This window comes from Muscardinus avellanarius (assembly GCF_963383645.1).
Source record: "Muscardinus avellanarius genome assembly, chromosome: 15".
Taxonomy (NCBI): domain Eukaryota; kingdom Metazoa; phylum Chordata; class Mammalia; order Rodentia; family Gliridae; genus Muscardinus; species Muscardinus avellanarius.
In genome coordinates, this window is record NC_137801.1 from 87691191 (window position 1) to 87709336 (window position 18146).

General features: G+C 51.6%; 1 protein-coding gene across 1 annotated transcript in view; it reads right to left on the reverse strand.

Annotated features, from left to right (window-relative positions):
• Positions 1–11260, reverse strand: part of MERTK (MER proto-oncogene, tyrosine kinase) — a gene marked incomplete at both ends in the record, with an annotated part of 83704 nt that extends 72444 nt beyond the window's left edge. Inside the window, 6 exons of the mRNA XM_080711446.1 lie at positions 3354–3424; positions 3772–3964; positions 4480–4573; positions 6533–6616; positions 7066–7091; positions 11203–11260. Coding sequence (XP_080567572.1) covers positions 3354–3424; positions 3772–3964; positions 4480–4573; positions 6533–6616; positions 7066–7091; positions 11203–11260 — 526 coding nt within the window. The remainder of the gene's footprint in view (positions 1–3353; positions 3425–3771; positions 3965–4479; positions 4574–6532; positions 6617–7065; positions 7092–11202) is intronic.
• Between the last annotated feature and the right edge of the window lie 6886 nt (positions 11261–18146).

An 18146-nucleotide genomic window follows, 5' to 3' on the forward strand; every position in this document is an offset into this window, starting at 1 on the left:
GCATTTGACCTCTGAGCTACACCCCCTACCCTGTTTTTTATTCTTTATTTTGAAACAGGGTCTCACTGAGTTGCGGAGGGCCTCACTAAGTAGCTGAGGCTGTCTGCAAACCGTGATCCTCTGGTCTCAGCCTCCCCAATGCTGGGGTTACAAGCGTGCACCATCATGCTCGGCTAACGGGTGCCCTTTCTAAAGAACCAGGAAAGGGAACAACCTAACCAGACAGAAAACCCACAGGCAATAAGACTGCTCTTCCCCGAGTAAGCGACCCAGAGTACACTGTGACCCCGTCTCTACTCACGCCAGTAAGGGGAAATGGGGAACCTAGACTTCCTGTCTAACTGGGGCTTAAGAGGTGCCATAACCACCCCTAGGGCAGAATCATCAGGGCCCAAGGGATGCAGGGCTGACGCTGCGTCTCTATCCACAGGTATTAACTGGTAAGGACCACAGTTGCTCTTACTGGGCGGGGGGTCTGCTCTCACCAGCATTGAAGTGGCAGCGAAGGGCCCCCTCCTCCCCACTGGGGTGCACCCAGAGGCCTGGAGAGTCAGAGCTTTGGGGGCCACCCTTCCCCTCCCCTCCACTCCCACACAGCCCAGCTACTGAGCCCCTACTTGTAGCCACTAAACATATTTCCCAACTTGCCATTGTGACGATAGAGGAATAATTGTATATACACCCTGGACTGCAAGGCCCCGGAGTCTGACCAGGAGAGTGAAAGGCTAAGGTGTTAAAAGTCAAAGTGCTGGGCGGCCTCAGCCCCGCTCCAGCCGGCTCATCCCGGCCAGGGCATCACCGCGTCTGCCCAGGGGCCCTTGGGAAGCCATCTCAGTCTAGACGCGCCGCAGCAACTGCTTGCTTATGGAAGAACAGATCCAGTCCACGAGGCTGACTCTGCACCCAAGCCCTGGCCAGCATCTCCACCGTGGAGGCTTGCGGGGCGGGCAGGGGACGTGCTGGGCTCGGTGAGCCTGAGCCAGGCAGTGGGCTGCCCGCATAGCATTTGTCAGTTCTCACTGAATTCCATGCTCAAAATCTGTACATTTAGCAGGCGTGGTGGTGTACGCTGTAATCTCACTACTTGGGAGGTCGTGACAGGAGGAGTACAGTTTTGAGGCCAGCCTCAGCAAGACCTCAGCAGAAACTTAGCGAGAGCTTGTTTAAAACGATAAAATAAAACAGGGCTAGAGGTGTGGCTTGGAGGTAGAAACCCCCTGGGCTCAATTCCCTGTACTGAAAGCAAAAACAAAAAACCTGGGCTTTTGATTACAACAGATGAATCTCCACAAAGAAAAGATTGAGGAGGACGTGAGCATCAATGCTGCTTGTGACTGGACAAGTCAGGAAAGCCAAGTGCCTGTGGGGGGGACTGATAAGTGAAACGGCAGTGAACCTGCCTCTGGAGGGAGCCGAGCCAGGCGCTTCCCTTCAACGTGGAGGGAAAAAAGCAAGCTAGAAGCCGGGCGTGGTGGCGCACACTCGTCACCCCAGCATTCGGGAGGCTGAGACAGGAGGATCGCGGTTCACGGACAGCCTCAGCTCTGTAGTGAGGCCCTCTGCAGCTCAGTGAGACCCTGTTTCAAAATAAAGAATAAAAAATAGAGCTGGGGGTGTAGCTCGGAGGTAGAATGCCCCTGGGTTCCATCCCCAGTACCATAAAAATATAAATAAATAAATAAATAAATGAATGAGACCATCCATCCTCCGTTCCCTGGCTTCTTTCTGCCTGGAAGTCAGATGAAATGCCTGGAGATGCAGCAGCCACTTGAGACAAAGAACTCTAAGCCACTCATTACAGATGACAGAGCAAGGTGCCAGGCCCCCGGCTCCATCCCGGAGCCACCGTCTCCCCCACGCCTGGTCGCCCTCCCACTGCTTGTCCTATGAGGAAATTGCCTCCTCTTGGTAACGCGGCCAAAGTGCGTGCCTGTGTTACACGAGGCCCGATGGGTACCCGGGTGACGAGCACTGACACCGGGGATGCTACCAGCACAATCATGAGTTGGCGGAGGGAGGGAGAGAGGCGTGGAACCGCGCCCCACGGTGCGCAGTGGCTGGCTCTGGTGGGGGTGAGGGGTAGACCTGGACAGGGGACGACGGGGCTCCCATCGTACTGCTCATGGCTGACCTCCGATGCCGAGAGGTGAGCAGACAGGCGCATTTTAGTAGCTGCTATATCCTTTTCTGTGCCCCGCATATTTGGGAGTGTTTTGTGGTATTGGGGGTCAATCCCGGGGCTTTCTACCTCTGGGCTACACTCTCAGCCCGATTTTTTCCCCCAGGTTTTGAAACAGTGTTTCGCTAAATTGCAGATGGCCTCACTAAGCTGCAAATCTGGCCGTTAACCTGCGATTCTCCTGTCTCAGCCTCCCAGGTACTTTCAAAAAGAAAAAATAAAAAGGGCTAGGGATGGAGCTAAGTTGTACCTACCCCTAAATTCCATCTCTAGTACCATAAACAAATATGTATAGAGAGATAGAGAGAGATAGAGAGAGATAGAGAGAGATGGATAGATAGGTAGATAATTACGTGTGTGTGTGTGTGTGTGTGTGTGTGTGTGTGTGTCTGTGTTACTGGGAATTGAATTCAGGAGCATTCTACCTTTAAGCTACACTGCCCTTCCTATTTTATTTTTTATTTTGGAACAGGGTCTGGATAAGTTGCTGAAGCCGACCTTAAACCTGTGATCTTCCTGTCTCAGCCTCCCAAGTATTGGGATTAAGGTGGATGCCACTCTGCCCAGCTTGAATAGACTTTTATTTATTTATTTACTTTTGTGGTACTGGGGAGGGAACCCAGGGGCATTCTACCTCAGAGCTACACCCCCAGCCCTATTTTTTTATTCTTTATTTTGAAACAGGGTCTCACTGAGTTGCAAAAGTCCTCACTAAGTAGCTGCAGCTGGCTGGGAACCAAGATCCTCCTGTCTCAGCCTCCCAAATGCTGGGATCACAAGCGTGCGCCGCCACACCCGGCTTAGACTTTGTTTTTAAAGACGTCATTCTCCCCAGAACTAAAGCTTTGGCTGTCTCCCCTGGGGAATTAGTCCCATCTCCTGTGCCCCAGGGAGACTGAGTCCATCTCGCTGTTCCCAGAACCCACGATTCCATGCTCCTAGCAGATTGGACAAGAAGAGGTCGCAGTCTGGGGAGGCCCAACAGTCTCTGAAAGATGCCTCTGGACTTCCAGTCTATTCTATTGCTACAGAGAGAGCTGGAGGGGGATGTTCCTGGGGACACGGCCCGGGTGGCAGGGAACGGCAGCCGACAACAGAAATAACCCACTGGCACGGGTGGCTTAAGACACATCCCGCCCTTGTCCTCCGTCCCCATATCTAGGCAGGTGCCTACGGTTGTTCACGTCCAGAATCAAAGACCGGGCTCCGTGCACCCGGTCGGTCAGTTCCCGCCACTCCTGGCCCCTTCGGGTGGAATCGCTGCCAGGAAGGGGCCCCAGAATCATGCTCTACCTACTGACAAAGGGTGACTTGGAATCAGGAAGGACGAGGGACCGCACCCGGCGTCTCTGAAGGCTAAAATCAAAACTGGGATGAGAACTTAACATGTTTAATCTCCCGAAGTGGTTACTATGGTTTTTTTTTTTTTTTTTAACAAACTAATACTATATTTAGTGAGCTTCTTTCCTTTCTTTGCTCCCAAACTTTCAAAGACTCTTGGTTTCCTCTCAACTGTCCTCAGATCCTGTGCCGAATTGCACAAAGGCTCCCAGGCCGGCTTCTGTTCCTGCCTGGGGCAGCCTGCCACCCACCACCAAGTGGAGAAGCCGGCAGGGACCCGCGCAGGGACCGTGCGGCCTCCCCGGCCAGCCAGAGCTGGCAGGGCGGTCAGGGGAAGATGGGACTCGCAGCCACTTTCAGCCTCCGTCCCGTTATTCCTCCCGAACAGCCTGTTCTTGGTGAAAATGGTTCCAAACCAGAATGAAGCCTGTCTACTATTAATGGCTGTAACAAGAAGCCCGGGAGGCTTAGAGGAGTAAAACACCCCTTCTCCAAAACAAACAAGGTTTTCCTTTGTGTATCTCATGGGAGGCAGGACCAGGACAAGGTCCCCGGCAGGTTCTGAGATGTTTACAGTCCCAGACGCACTGAACACAAAGAGGTGGGGACACACACACACACACACACACACACACACACACACACACACGACTCGCAGCGGGCGCTGCCTGGACAAGGGCCAGCCTGAAAGCAGGGCAGAGCGCGGCCCCTCCTGGGCTCGCCCGCTGACCACTAACCCTGTGCAGGTCAGCTCAAGCCATAGCCACTAGACAGGATGCTCAAAGGCGAAAAATATTTGTAAATACAATGTACAAAAAGTGACACAGGCACGAAAAGGGGCTGCCTCAGAAACCCCGCACGCTGAGCTGTGAAATGGGACGGCCTTTCTCCAAGCATCAGCCTCTCCAATACTCTCAGCTTATGGCGTAAAACTTCTGACACATGACCTTAACCCCAACACGAAGCTGTCTCTGCTCTCTCTCCTCTCTCCTCCTCCGCCCCCTTTCCCACCCCGCTGCCCTCAAGTCCCCCTCGGGAAATCTGCCGCATCACCTGGGAAAATGGGCACGAAGGGTGGAGCTGCACGCTTTAGCGCTGGGCATCGGACTGGGCACAGTGGTGCCCAGCTGTAATCCTAGCACTTGGGAGGCTGAGACAGGAGGATCACAGGTTCAAGGTCAGCCTCTGCAATTCAGTGAGACCCTGTTTCAAAAATAAAAAATAAGCCGGGCGTGGTGGCGCACACTTGTAAGTCCAGTACTTGGGAGGTGGAGGCAGGAAGATCACGAGTTTATGAACAGCCTCAGCTACTTAGTAAGATCATCTGTAACTTAGTGAGACCCTGCTTTAAAATAAAGAATGAGCCGGGCATGGTGGGCACGTTTGTAATCCCCGTGCTTGGGAGGCTGAGACAGGAGGAGCGCGCAGGTTCGAAGCCAGCCGCGCTGGCTTAAGGGACCCTGTTTCCAAATAAAATATTAAATAGGTCTGGAAGTGTAGCCCAGAGGTAGAAGGGTTTCATCCTCAGTACCACAAAAAAAAAAAATAAATAAATAAAAAGAATGAAAATAGGGCTAAAAAGCCAGGCTTGTAATTCCAGTACTTGGGAGGCTGACACAGGAGGATCGCAATCGCAGTTCTAGGTCTAGGACAGCCTCAGCTACTTAGTGAGGCCCTTTGCAACTCAGTGAGATCCTGTTTCAAAATAAAATATACAGCCGGGCGTGGTGGCACACGCTTGTAATCCCCGCGCTTGGGAGGCAGAGACAGGAGGATCGCGCAGGTTCGAAGCCAGCCGCGTGCGCTGGCTTAGGAGACCCTGTTTCCAAATAAAAATGTAAAAAATAGGTCTGGGAGTGTAGCCCGGAGGTAGAAGGGCTTCCAGGAACCCCAGTACCACCAAAAAAATAAATAAATAAATAAATAAATAAATAAATAAAAAAATAAAATAAAATATACAAAATACGGCTGGGGGTGTAGCTCAGAGGTAGAATGCTCCTGGGTTCAATTCCTAGTACCACAAAAATAAATAAATAAATAAATAAATAAATAAATAAAAATTAAAAGGGGCTGAGGATATAGCTGGGAGGTAGAATGCCTCTCGGTTCAATCCTCAGTACCATCAAAAAAAAAAAAGGCTAAGGATGTAGAATGTCCTTGGGTCCAGTTCCCAGGACCAGGACTAGCTAAGTGAATACATACATCAGCACCGGCTGTTCGCTCAGTGAGACATCAAGCTATAACCACCCTTTCTTCCTCTATGGTAGCCGCCCGGGACAGCTCGGCTTCACACTCGCCTCAGGCACGGGTCCCGAAGCCTCAGAGTGGGAAAGACGTGCTCCCAGGAAGGGGTGCCCCGCCGCTCAAGGTGCCGCTGGGGAAAGCTAGGTCCTCGCTGCGGTTATGGTTACGATAACCCGCCCTCTAAACAGCCTCGGTTCAGACAAAACTTAAGCTTTGGAGGGAGAAGGCACAAGGTCGGATGTCTGCCTCCAAACGGGGCCCCAGACCCTGATGGAATTCTCCAGCCCTGCCAGGCTGCAGTTCCGGCATCTCCGTGGAGGGAGAAGAGTGTGAGTGGGGAAAGAGAGGCAACGGTTCACCTCCAGACAGGGGGCAGCAAACGGGGCTGGAGAGAAGAGTCAGGGCCTCCTGGAGCGTGCACCCCCAGGCTCAGCTGGGGGACCGGGAGTGGGGGCTCGCCCCTCTCCATTCGCCATGCACCCGCCCAAGAGCGCGCCCGGAGCTGACCCCAAGCAACAGTGAAACGCCTTCCTGTGGAAACCTAGATTGGAGCTGGTCAAAGGGACAGGAATGACCAGCCCCAGGGAGGCTCCCAAAGCTCAAACCAAAACAAAGGCCAAGCCACGCCCGCCGTGGAATTCTGTGGGAGAAGTTGGCAGGAGCCAGCCTTGTGTTATACCTTCCTGAGAGGCACATGACAGGAAGCTATTGCTGCCCCGCGTCCAGGCCCAGCTCAATGGGCAAAGGATGGGGGTGGGTGCCGCCCACCTCATCCCTGAACTGGCTGGGAAACAAAACCCTCAGGGCAAAGGATTTGAGCACGAGCACCGCACAGCCCTTCACCAGAGCCCCCTGGACAACAGAAGGTGGGGGACCCCAGTCCTGCCCCAAGAACTCAAGGTTTTATTTAGGTTTATTTTCAGCCAGAGAACAAGCACCCTCTACTCAACTTCTTTTTTTTTTTTTTTTTTTTTTTAATCCTTTGTACTGAGGACTGAACCCAGGGGCATTCTACCTCTGAGCTACACCCCCAGCCCTATTTTTTATTCATTTTGAAACAGGGTCTCACTGAGTTGCAGAGGGCCTCACTAAGTAGCTGAGGCTGGCCGTGAACCGCGATCCTCCTGTCTCAGCCTCCCAAGTATTGGGATTACAAACGTGCGCCACCACGCCTGGCTAGATTTTCTATCAATCAAGCCAAAAGCTCAAGGAGCAAGAGCTTCAGCTTCTGAAAAAGCCAGAAGGAAGGGAGCCGGGGAGCGGCGCCTGCTGCGCACCTGCCCACGCTACACGCCGCGCACCTGCACCTCGAGGGACTCCGCAGGGGCTGGCGGGGACGGAGCAGCGCAGGCACAGGGGAGGAAAAGCCAGGGAGGAAGGAAGAAGCCCTGGGCACTGCTAAGTGTCGCCGGGAAGTTAAATTTAATGGGGTGGGTGAGCTGGGCATGGTGGCGCACGCTCCGGCATTCGGGAGGCAGAGATCGGAGGAGGATCAGGGTTCGTGGACAGTCTCAGCTACTTAGCGAGGCCCTTCACAACTCAGTGAGACCCTGTTTCAGAAAATAAAAAGACTAAAAACTAGGGCTGGGGGTGTATGTCGGAGGTGCAGTGCCGCAGTGCCCCTGGGTTCCCTCCCCAGTACCACACACACACACACACACACACACACACACACAATTAATGGTGGATGGAAGTGTGGCTGGGGTTGGGACGTCCTCAGGAGAACATCTTGCTGGAATCCAAAAGAGGGAAGGAGCCCACATGCTGAGCGCTTGGGGAAGGTCTCCTGCCAGAGAACAGTGAATCTGAAGGAGGTGTCGGCCGGCAGGCGTGAAGCTGCACCTCAGGTGCACGCGCAGGTGGCCGGGGTGCCAGGAACGAGAGGGAAATGATTCGAAATGAGTCAAAGAGGGAGGGAGAGGCCCTGGGAGTCTGTGCAAAGCTGGTAAGGAAAGGGAAGCTGTCGGAGGATGTTTAACAAGGGGACAGCACAACCAGAGTCATCGTCAAATATCGAGGCCCCGCTACCTCATGGGAAGTGGTGGGCGCGTGGCTCCAAGGTCCCGGCTGAGCGTTTTCGTCCTGCAGCCTACTCCCAATTCTTTGGCATGGGAAGAATCCACCTCCTCCTTACCAGCTAGTCCTGGCCACTAGTTCGTTCTACCGATGCTGACCAGTAACTAACTTACTGGCCCTTCTCCCACGATTACCTAGAAATTATTCCCCAAAATAAGATTTAGAAACCTAAATCTGTGTGTCCCACTCAGCATTTGAAGAAATGGGTCAGATGCCCATAACCCCCAGGAGGCTGAGATGGGAGGCTCACAGGTTGGGGACCAGCTGCGGCAACTTAGCAAGCCCCTCTTTCAAAATAAAAAGTAACAAGCCAGGTGTGGGGGCGCAGGCTTGTCATCCCAGCATTTGGGAGGCTGAGACAGGAAGATCTCAGTTCACCGACAGCCTCAGCTACTTAGCGAAGCTCTTTGAACTCAGTGAGACCCTGTTTCAAAATAAGGAATAAAATATAGGGTTGGAGGTGTAGCTCTGAGGTAGAATGCCCCTGGGTTCCCTCCTTCCCCAGGACTGCAAAATAAATAAATGAATAAATAAATAAATAAATAAATAAAATGGGGCTGGGGCTTGGCACAGAGGTAGATGCCCCTAGATTCAATTCCCAGTACATAACTAAATAAGATAAAGTAAAATTTTAAAAATGAAAAAAAAAGGGCCAGAGTCAATTTTTTTTTTTTTTTTTTTTTTGTGGTACTGGGGTTCCTGGAAACCCTTCTACCTCTGGGCTACACTCCCAGACCTATTTTTTATATTTTTATTTGGAAACAGGATCTCTTAAGCCAGCTTGGCTGGCTTCAAACCTGCCCGATCCTCCTGTCTCCGCCTCCCAAGCCCGGGAATTACAAGCGTGTGCCACCACTACGCCCAGCCAGAGTCAATTTTTAAAATTCATTAATTCAAAGCCGGGCGTGGTGGCACACACTTGTAATCCCCGCACTTGGGAAGCTGAGACAGGAGGATCGGGCAGGTTCGAAGCCAGCCATGCTGGCTTAAGAGACCCTGTTCCCCCCCCCAAAAAAAAAAAGGTCTGGGAGTGTAGCCTGGAGGTAGAAGGGCTTCCAGGAACCCCAGTACCACCCCCCAAAAATAATAATAATAAAAAATTCATTAATTAATTAAAATATACCCTGCTTAGAAAGTATTTGAGGCCATTGTTGTAAGCAACATTGTAACTCAATGTTCTCTCTTTGAGGAAATGTTTACAGTGCTTCTGGAATTCAGGTTACAGTGTTACTTTTTGAGGCCCATGGACCTCTGTGGCAGACCACTTGAAAAAAAAGATTATGAGCCCAGCATGGTGGCCCACACTTTTAATCCCAGTACTTGGGAGCCTGAGACAGGAGGATCCCGGGTTCTTGGCCAGCCTCAGCTACTTAGCGAGGCCCTCTGCAACTTAGTGAGACCCTGTTTCAAAATACAGAGTAAAAAATAGGGCTGGGGGTGTAGCCTGGAGGTAGAATGTCCCTGGGTTCCATCCCCAGGACTGACCACACACACACACACACACGAATACACACACACACACACACACACACACACACACACACAAAGATTATAGTATCAGTTTGGGGGAAAAACATTAATTTCTTTGTAAGGCCCCGTTTGCTCTAAGGACCACCCAGCTTCCTCGAGGCTAAGCCGGCCACAAGCCTTCACTGCGACCCACTTTCTCCTCAACCTCTCCCCTGCCTTCCCGGTGGCAGGTTTGCTGCTCGCTGGCGCCGCCATCAGGCAGTGAGCGGGAAGGACGGCGTAGAAAGCCTTGAAATGTCCCTGACTGGGCAGTGTAACCTCGGTGCGCGCTGGTGCTTATGTGTTTGGGGTGGGGGAAATTTCTGGGGTACGTTTGCCCTACCTGTCCATCCTCCTACAGTGCAGACTGTACACATATTCATGGCCTGTCTTTCTCCTGTCTGGTCAGCAAGCCACCCAGACCCATGAATTACAAAATGAAAATCTTAGAACTAGACGAAGCATCTACTTTCCATTTTTAACTCCTCTAGCACTCTTCCTCTACTCCAGTCCCGCCAGCGAGACTCCCATCCTGGAGTTAGGGGTGTAACTCCGTGGCACAGTACTTTCCTGGCAGAATCAAGGCCCTGGGTTCCATCCCCCAAACCAGGGGGGATGAGGAATCCCATCCCTGAGGCTTTTCACAAGATAAGATGGAACACTCGGCGACCGCACAGTTACATTTCAACATAAGAAGCAAACGAAGGAAAATGGGAGAAACGTTATTCTTCCTGCTGGGCCGGTTTTAAAAGACCTATGATTATCTGACTAAAACTGGTTATCAGCTACAGCGGTTCTTTATTACAGTGTTTTTAAAGTTTAAAAAAGAAAAGCGTCTGATTTTTTAGTATCTGTTCCTATTTCACTCCCCACGGTGTTTACCACCTTCAGTACCTGGGACAATTTCAGACCAGCCGTCGCTAGTAGCAAAATGTACCCGATTTACAGCAGATTATGAAAAAAAGAACCTGGCTGAAAAGCCGAGGGCTTATGAGGATCTGGTGGTGGGAGTGGGGGCGGGGATCAGGACTGCCCCCGTTCTTTGCTTGATTTTGGCTTTTGATGCGCGGTCCAAATTGCTAGGCTGCCTCAAGTTATAAATCGCTTATGGAGTTTAACATGTCAAAGAGAAATGCACTTAGAAGATTTTCATTTGAGCTTCCAAAAGGGGGAAAAAAAACTAAATTGGACCATAAAGTGAACTCTGGTATATTTCTCTCTCTCTCTCTCTCTCTCTCTCTCTCTCTCTCTCTCTCTCTCTCTCTGTGTTACTGGGATGGAACCCAGAGGCTTTCTACCTCCGGGCTACACTCCCAGACCTATTTTATACTTTATTTGGAAACAGGGTCTCCCTAAGTTGCTGAGAGCCTCAGTTAGTAGCTGAGGCTGGCTTCGAACCCGCGCGATCCTCCTGTCTCGGCCTCCCAGGCGCGGGGACGAGGGCCTGCGCCCGCACACCTCGCCCTCGGGTGTTCTCAAAGGCCCTCGCAGACTCAGAGGCGGACACCGGTGACCGTCCTGGCGATCCAGATGTGCACAGCGGGCGCGCTGGGTGCGGGGGCTCCCGGTGTCAGCCTTCCCCGGGGTCGAGCCTGCTCAGCCCCCTCCCCGCAGCCCCTCCTGGGGTGCGCCGCCCACAGCCTTTCCGTGGGGGGCCGCGCCCCGGCCCCATCCCCGCCGCGCCCCGGCCCCATCCCCGCGGAGGCCCGGCCGACCCGACGGCGCGGGCAGAGGCGGAGCCCCGGGCGGGCGCGGGCACCCTGGGGCGCGGGCACCCTGGGGCGCGGGCACCCTGGGGCGCGGGCACCCTGGGGCGCGGGCACCCTGGGGCGCGCACCGCCCGCCGCACTCACCTCGGCCCCAGAGCGCGGGCAGGAGGAGCCCCAGCAGCCGCAGCGCGGCCAGCGCCATCCCGGCCGTGCGGGCCCAGCCAGCCGCCCAGTGCGGCCGCCGGGCAGCGGCGGAAGCCCCGGCCGAGGGCGGACCCGGGCAGGTGGGTGGGGAGGGGGCGGGGCGGGGCGAGGGGGTCGGGCGCCCGGCTGCAGACCAGAGGCGGCGGGGGGGGGCGCCCCGGGTTGGCCCCCGCCCCGGGCCTGGAGGAGCGGCCCCGGGACCCGCGGCCGGGGGAGGGCCGCGGGGCAGCGCCGGCCTGGAGGCCGCAGAAGTGGGAGCCTCCTGGACTCACCGTCGCGGCGAGGTCCCACGCGCACATAAACCCTTTGCAAAACTTGAATCCGCGCATCGGAATGCACTAGTCCGAGGGAGATGCCGGGGGCAGACCCTCGGACCCTCGCCCTCCGCGTCCCGCCCGCCCCTCCCTCCCTCCCTCCCCGCACAGGTTAGTGACACTGGTAGTGGACACCTTCACGGACGGACGGAACCCTTTCTTCTTTCCTTCCTTCCTTCCTCTCTTTTTTCTTTGTCTCTCTCTTTCCTCCTCCTCCTCCTCCTCCTCCTCCTCCTCCTCCTCCTCCTCCTCCTCCTCCTCCTCCTTCTTCCTCTCTCTCTCTCTCTCTCTCTCTCTCTCTCTCTCTCCCTCCCTCCCTCCCTCCCTCCCTCCCTCCTGGTTTTACCTAAATGAGTGCACTTCAGTAGGACATGTGAGCGCATGCCTGAAATTCCAGGACGTGGGAGGCTGAGGTCCTGAGGAGGATCGAGGCTCAAGCCTCAATACAGCGAGGCCCTTGGCAACTTAACACGATGCCCAAATAAAACTTCAAAATAAAAATCCCGGCGTGGGGGTGCAGGCTTGTCATCCCCCGCTTGGGAGGCTGAGACAGGAGGATCACAGGTCGGAAGCCAGCCTAGCTACTTAGTGAGGCTCTCAGCAACTTAGGGAGGCCCTGTTCCCAAATAAAATATAAAATAGGTTTGGGAGTGTAGCCCGGAGGTAGAAAGCCTCTGGGTTCCACCCCCAGTACCACACACACACACACACACACACACACACACACACACACACACACACACATTTTCAAAATAAAAATTAAAAAGGGCCAGAGGCGCAGCTCAGTGGTGGAATACCATGGGTTTCAATGTGCCCTTCCACAGACATGAGCTGGATAACATCACTCTACCCCAGACCCCTCACTACAGGGCTCCTGCTTCCTGTAGGAAAGTCCTGTGCAGCCTCAGGTCCTACATTTTCCTCGGGGCCTCTTTCCTCTGGCTTCATCAATCTCCTTAGCCCGCGCCCACTGGCCAGCTGTCCAGCGGCTCCTGGCCCCCTAGGCTGCTGGCCACATCCTGTAGACTTGGATGTCAGGAGACAGGAGCCCGATGGGTTTCCACAGTTCCTTCTGGGTTCCATCCCCAGTACCCCCCCCCAAAAAAAAAGTAAAAGAAAACTTGAGGAAAAGCAGAGACTCCGACCCCACGCGACATAACTATTGTGCGTTTATAGGATGTCTTCCCCAAGGCTATATGTGTGCGATTTCACGGGGTCTCTGCTCTGGTTTGGGTTCAAAAGCGCCTCCCCAAAGGCTCCGGTGTCGAGAGCACGTCCCGACGCAGCAAGATTCAGAGGTGGGCACGACCTCGGGGGCTGCCCCTGCCCCTGTCCAGCTCCCCCACCTCTTCCTTCACCATGTCCCAGGACCTGGGGCCGTGCTTCCTGTGTTCAAGGAATGACCTCTGGAGCCTCTGAATCACATGCCTCCTATCACTCTTTCTTCATCTAAGTTGTGCTGGTCAAGCACTTTGGTCACAGCGGCAAAGATGCTGACCAGAATAGCCACTCTCGCCGGGATCCCACGTCCCCGTGCTCCCGCAGCGCACGCTGTGTGCCCTGTGCCGGCTTAGCAGTGTTACAGGCAGGAGTGCCTACTGTCTGTCACCTGAGAAAGGGGACTGGCAAGGCCTGCAGCTGCGTCCCCACAGGGCTGAGGGAGTTCGGCTCCACTGATTCAAGCATAGAAGAGTTGTAGCCAAAATTAAGTAGCATTGCGGTCACGATCAAGCCTGTCCAGCGCATCAGGGAAGTCGGGCGTGATGGCGCACGCCTGTAATCTCAGTACTTGGGAGGCTGAGACAGGAGGATTGAAGGTTTGCTGCCAGCCTCAAGTGAGCCTGGGGCTATAGCTTGGAGGCAGAATGCCCCTGGATTCAATCCCCAGTACCATAAGAAATACAAATAAATAAATAATTTTTAGTGGAACTGAGGATTGAACCCAGGGCGTTCAGCCTTTGAGCTATACCCCCTAGCCCTATTTTATTTTTATTTAGAAACAGGGTCTGCCTAGGTTGATGAGAGTCTCACTACTTGTGGAGACTGTCCTTGAACCTGCGATCCTCCTGTCTAAGCCTCTCAAGTACTGAGATTATAGGTGTGCACCACCATGACCAGCATAAATATATATTTTTATTTTTTGTGGTACTGGGGATGGAACCCAGGGACATTCTACCTCCAAGCTCCACCCCCAGCCCTTTTTTATTCTTTATTTTGAAACAGGGTCTCACTGAGTCTCAGAGGGCCTCACTAAGGAGCTGAGGCTGGCCACAAACCATGATCCTCCTGTCTCAGCCTCCCAAATGCTGGGATTCCAAGCGCGCCACCACGCCCGGCATATATATATAAAAAGCAAGGGCTAGTCATGGTGAGGGGACCAGAGATAGAGCCGCTCCTCCATCGGACCAAGAATCCCCGAAGGAAGCAGGGAACACTCCAGAAACAGGGAGTCTGAAATGGAGACTCGGGCGGGGGTTTCTATATGTTGCTGTCTGCAGGGAGGTCCTCCCAAGGCAGGATCAGCCTCCTCCACAGAGCCCGCGGGGGCTCGCTGAGACCAGGCGCGAGCCTTCTTTCTTACCGCTTTCATTAAGTGATGCTGACACGCTGGTACAAATCTCCCTGAACCTCCCCAGCCCCGGCGATCAGAAAGCAACATTATTAATCAGAAGGCTTCATGTCCTTGGCCAGGGGTCAGTGCCAGGCAGGAACCTGAGCAGAACAGCTCAGGCTAACTCCAGGCCGGGCGGAATTAATCCTCGCCGCACAACAGGTTTCGGAGCTATTGAAAAATGAAATGGTACAAGCAAAAGAGACTCCATGTAGCTCGGGGAAAATGAGTGGAAGGGGTTTCCGTGTGTGTGTGTGTGTGACAGAGAGAGAGAGAGAGAGAGAGAGAGAGTGAGAGAGAGAGAGAGAGAGAGAGAGAGAGAGAGATTGATTCTCTTGAAAGTTCACCCATTAGGCTAAAGATATTACTGGAAGTAAAGTTAAAGTTATTTAGCTTCTATCCCATTAGAAACTTAGAAAAGGAGGAGCCGGGCATGGTGGTACATGCTCGTCATCCCAGTACTTGGGAAGCTGAGACAGGAGGATTGCAGGTTTGAGACCAACCTTAGAAATTTAGTCAGGCCCTCAGCAACTTGGCCAGACTCACTCACCCATCCTTCTTTCCTTCCTTCCTTCCTTCCTTCCTTCCTTCCTTCCTTCCTCCCTTTCTTTTCTTCTTCCTCTTTTTTTCCTTCTTTTTTTTTTTTCTAGCAGTACTGGGGATATAACCCAGGGGCATTCTACCTCCGAGCTACACCCCAGCCCTATTTTTATTCTTTATTTTGAAACAGGGTCTCACTGAGCTGCAAAGGGCCTTATTAAGTAGCTGAGGCTGTCCTTGAACTACAATCCTCCTGTCTCAGCCTCTGAATGCTGGGATTACAAGCATGGGTCACCATGTTTGGTGACAATAATAATAATAATAATAATTATTTTTTGGTGGTACTGGGGTTCCTGGAAGCCCTTCTACCTCCAGGCTACACTACCCAGACCTGTTTTATATTTTAATTTGGAAACAGGGTCTCTTAAGCCAGCGAGGCTGGCTCTGAACCAGCGCGATCCTCCTGTCTCCGCCTCCCAAGCGCGGGGATTACAAGCGTGTGCCACCGCACCTGGCGATATTATTTTTAAGTAGTATTGGGGATTGAACCCAGGGATGTTCTATCTACAGCCCTTTTTCTTTAGTTTTTTATTTTATCCATCTTCTGCCAGGCACAGTGGTGCATGCATTTGTAATCCCAGTATTTGGGAAGTTGAGGCAGGAGGATTGTAGGTTGTAGGTCAGCCTTGGCAACTTAGCAAGAACCTAAAAAGCCTAGTGATATAATGTTTCAAAAAAAAAAAAAAAAGCCTGGGGGTGCAGCTCACAGGTAGAATACCTCTGGGTTCAATTTCCATTATCATAGAGATGGTAGAGATAGAGAGGAAGAGAGAAAAAGAAAGGCAAAGAAAGAAATAAACAGGATCTCAGTTACTAAGAATCTTGCTAAATTGCCGAAGCTGACCTCAAATCTGTGATCCTCCGAACTCAGCCCTTCAAGTTACAGGCATGTGCTACTACTCCTGGCTTGATAATAATTTTTAATTGTGTATCTTGGGTAGTCTGTTATCTCCTGGAATTCTCTATGGTATTTGTTTGCATACCACTAGGAGCCCAATTATGTTTAAAAGAAATTTTTTTTTTAAAAAAAAAGTCTGTAGTCAGGCGTGGTAGTGCATGCCTGTAATCCCAATACTTGGGAGACGGAGACAGGAGGATTGCAGGTTGGAGGACAGCCTCAGCAAGTAGTGAGACTCTTATCAATCTAGTGAGCCCGTTTCCAAATAAGAAAATCAGAAACCGGGCATGGTGGTACACACTTGTAATCCCAACATTCGGGAGGCTGAGACAGGAGGCTCACGGTTCGCAGACAGCCTCAGCTACTTAGTGAGGCCCTCTGCAACTCAGTGAGACCCTGTTTCAAAATAAAGAATAAAAAATAGGGCAGGGGTGTAGCTTGGAGGTTGAATGCCCCTGGGTTCCATCCCCAGATCCGAAAAAAAAAAAAAAAATTGGGCTGGGGGAGTGCAGCTTAAATGTAGAATTCCTTTGGGTTCAATCCCCAGCAACACACACACACACACACACACACACACACACACACACTCACAGGCACATACTTTGTGTACTGGAGTTGCTGCTGCTGGACTGGAGATTTTTGTCTGTGTTTGTGGTTTTGGGAATTGAATCCAGGGACATTCTACCCCTGAGTTATACCCACAGCTCTATTTTTTATTCCTTATTTTGAAACAGGGTCTCGCTAAGTTGTGGAGGGCCTCGCTAAGTAGCTGAGGCCATCCTTCAACCTGTAACCCTCCTGTCTCAGCCTCTCAAGTACTGGGATTACAAGCATATGCCACCACGCCCCACTTGAATGTATATTTTACATTTGCTTGGTACATACTGGGGAGTGTAATTGTGGGTCAAATGGTAACTGTGTTAAACTTTTTGAGGATCTGTCAAATTATTTTACCAAGTCACTGTGACTTTTCACCTTTTCATCAGTAATTTATGAGAGTTCCCGTAAGCCACACCTTCGTCCACACTTGTTACTGTCTTTTTGGTGGCAGGCATCTTGGTGTAAAATGGTGTTTCATTGTTTTTTTGTGGTACTGGGGTTCCTGGAAGCCCTTCTGCCTTAGGGCTACACTCCCAGACCTATTTTATATTTTTTTGTATTTGGAAACAGGGTCTCCTAAGCCAGCACACGCGGCTGGCTTCAAACCTGCGCGATCCTCCTGTCTCCGCCTCCCAAGCGCGGGGATTACAGGCGTGCCCACCACGCCCGGCTTTTGTTTCTGTTTTTGCTACTGGGGATCAAACCTAGAGATACTCTACCACTGAGCTATATCCCTAGACCTTTTTATTTTATTTTTTTAAAGTTCTGAGATAGGGTATTGATAAATTGCCCTGGCGGGCCTGAAACTTGCAAGCCTTCTGCCTCTGCCTCCACAGTTGTGGGATTATAGGCATGGGTCATTGTGCTGGGCTCGCTGGAGCTTTTATTAGCATTTTCCTAATGACTAGGGATGCTGATCACCTTTTTGTTTATTTTTCGGTCATTTGCATATCTTTGGTGAAATATCTATCACAGTCTTTTCCCAGCTGGGCATGATATTCTTACATGCCCACAATCCCTAAATTTGGGAGGCTGAGATAGGAGGATGGCAAGTTGAGGCCACTGCACAGTAACTTAGTGAGACCCTTTTTCAAAATGAAAAGTAAAATAAAGTTGGGGTGCAACTCAGCGGTAGTATTCTCTGGGTTCAACCCCTACTTCCACAAGGAAAGAGGAAAAAAAAACTCAGCAGCTAGAGGAGAAAAGATGACTAATATAACTCAGAGGAAGAAAAAGGAACAATTACAAGAAACTAATGAAGTCTGATTTTAATTAATAATGATTTTAATATTATTTTTTTAACTTTAAAAATATGCCATGCTAATATCAAATACTAATAAGAGAAACTGGATTCAGGCACATGAGAACTGTTTGAACTATCTTTGCGATATTTCTATAAACCTAAAAGCTTAAAAAGATAAAGTTTATCCATAAAGTTTATGGGTGTGTTACCTGTTCTTCAACTCGACCTGCTCCAAGAACTTCTGTGCCTATATCCTCCTGTGACCCTCTCACTCAGCTGCTGCTGCCTACAAGGACTTCCAGGAACCTGTGCAGAGGGTCGCCAGCTTGTTACTGTTTCTTCTCTGTACCTTTTTTGTTTACTCTGAAATTAGTTATCTTGGATTGTTTATTTGTGTTTCCTTGATTTCTTACTAATTAAGCCTTCTTTGCTTCACTAGATTAAATCTCCACTCAAGATAAATACTTCAAGAGTATTATCAATTTAGTCTTTCCAAAGACGTCATTCCTGAAATGTTTGTTTACTATTTTGGAGACTGCTCTTTTTTTTTTTTTTTTTTTTGCGGGTCTGGGGATGGAACCCAGAGGCGTTTGACCTCCGAGCTACACCCCCTGCCCA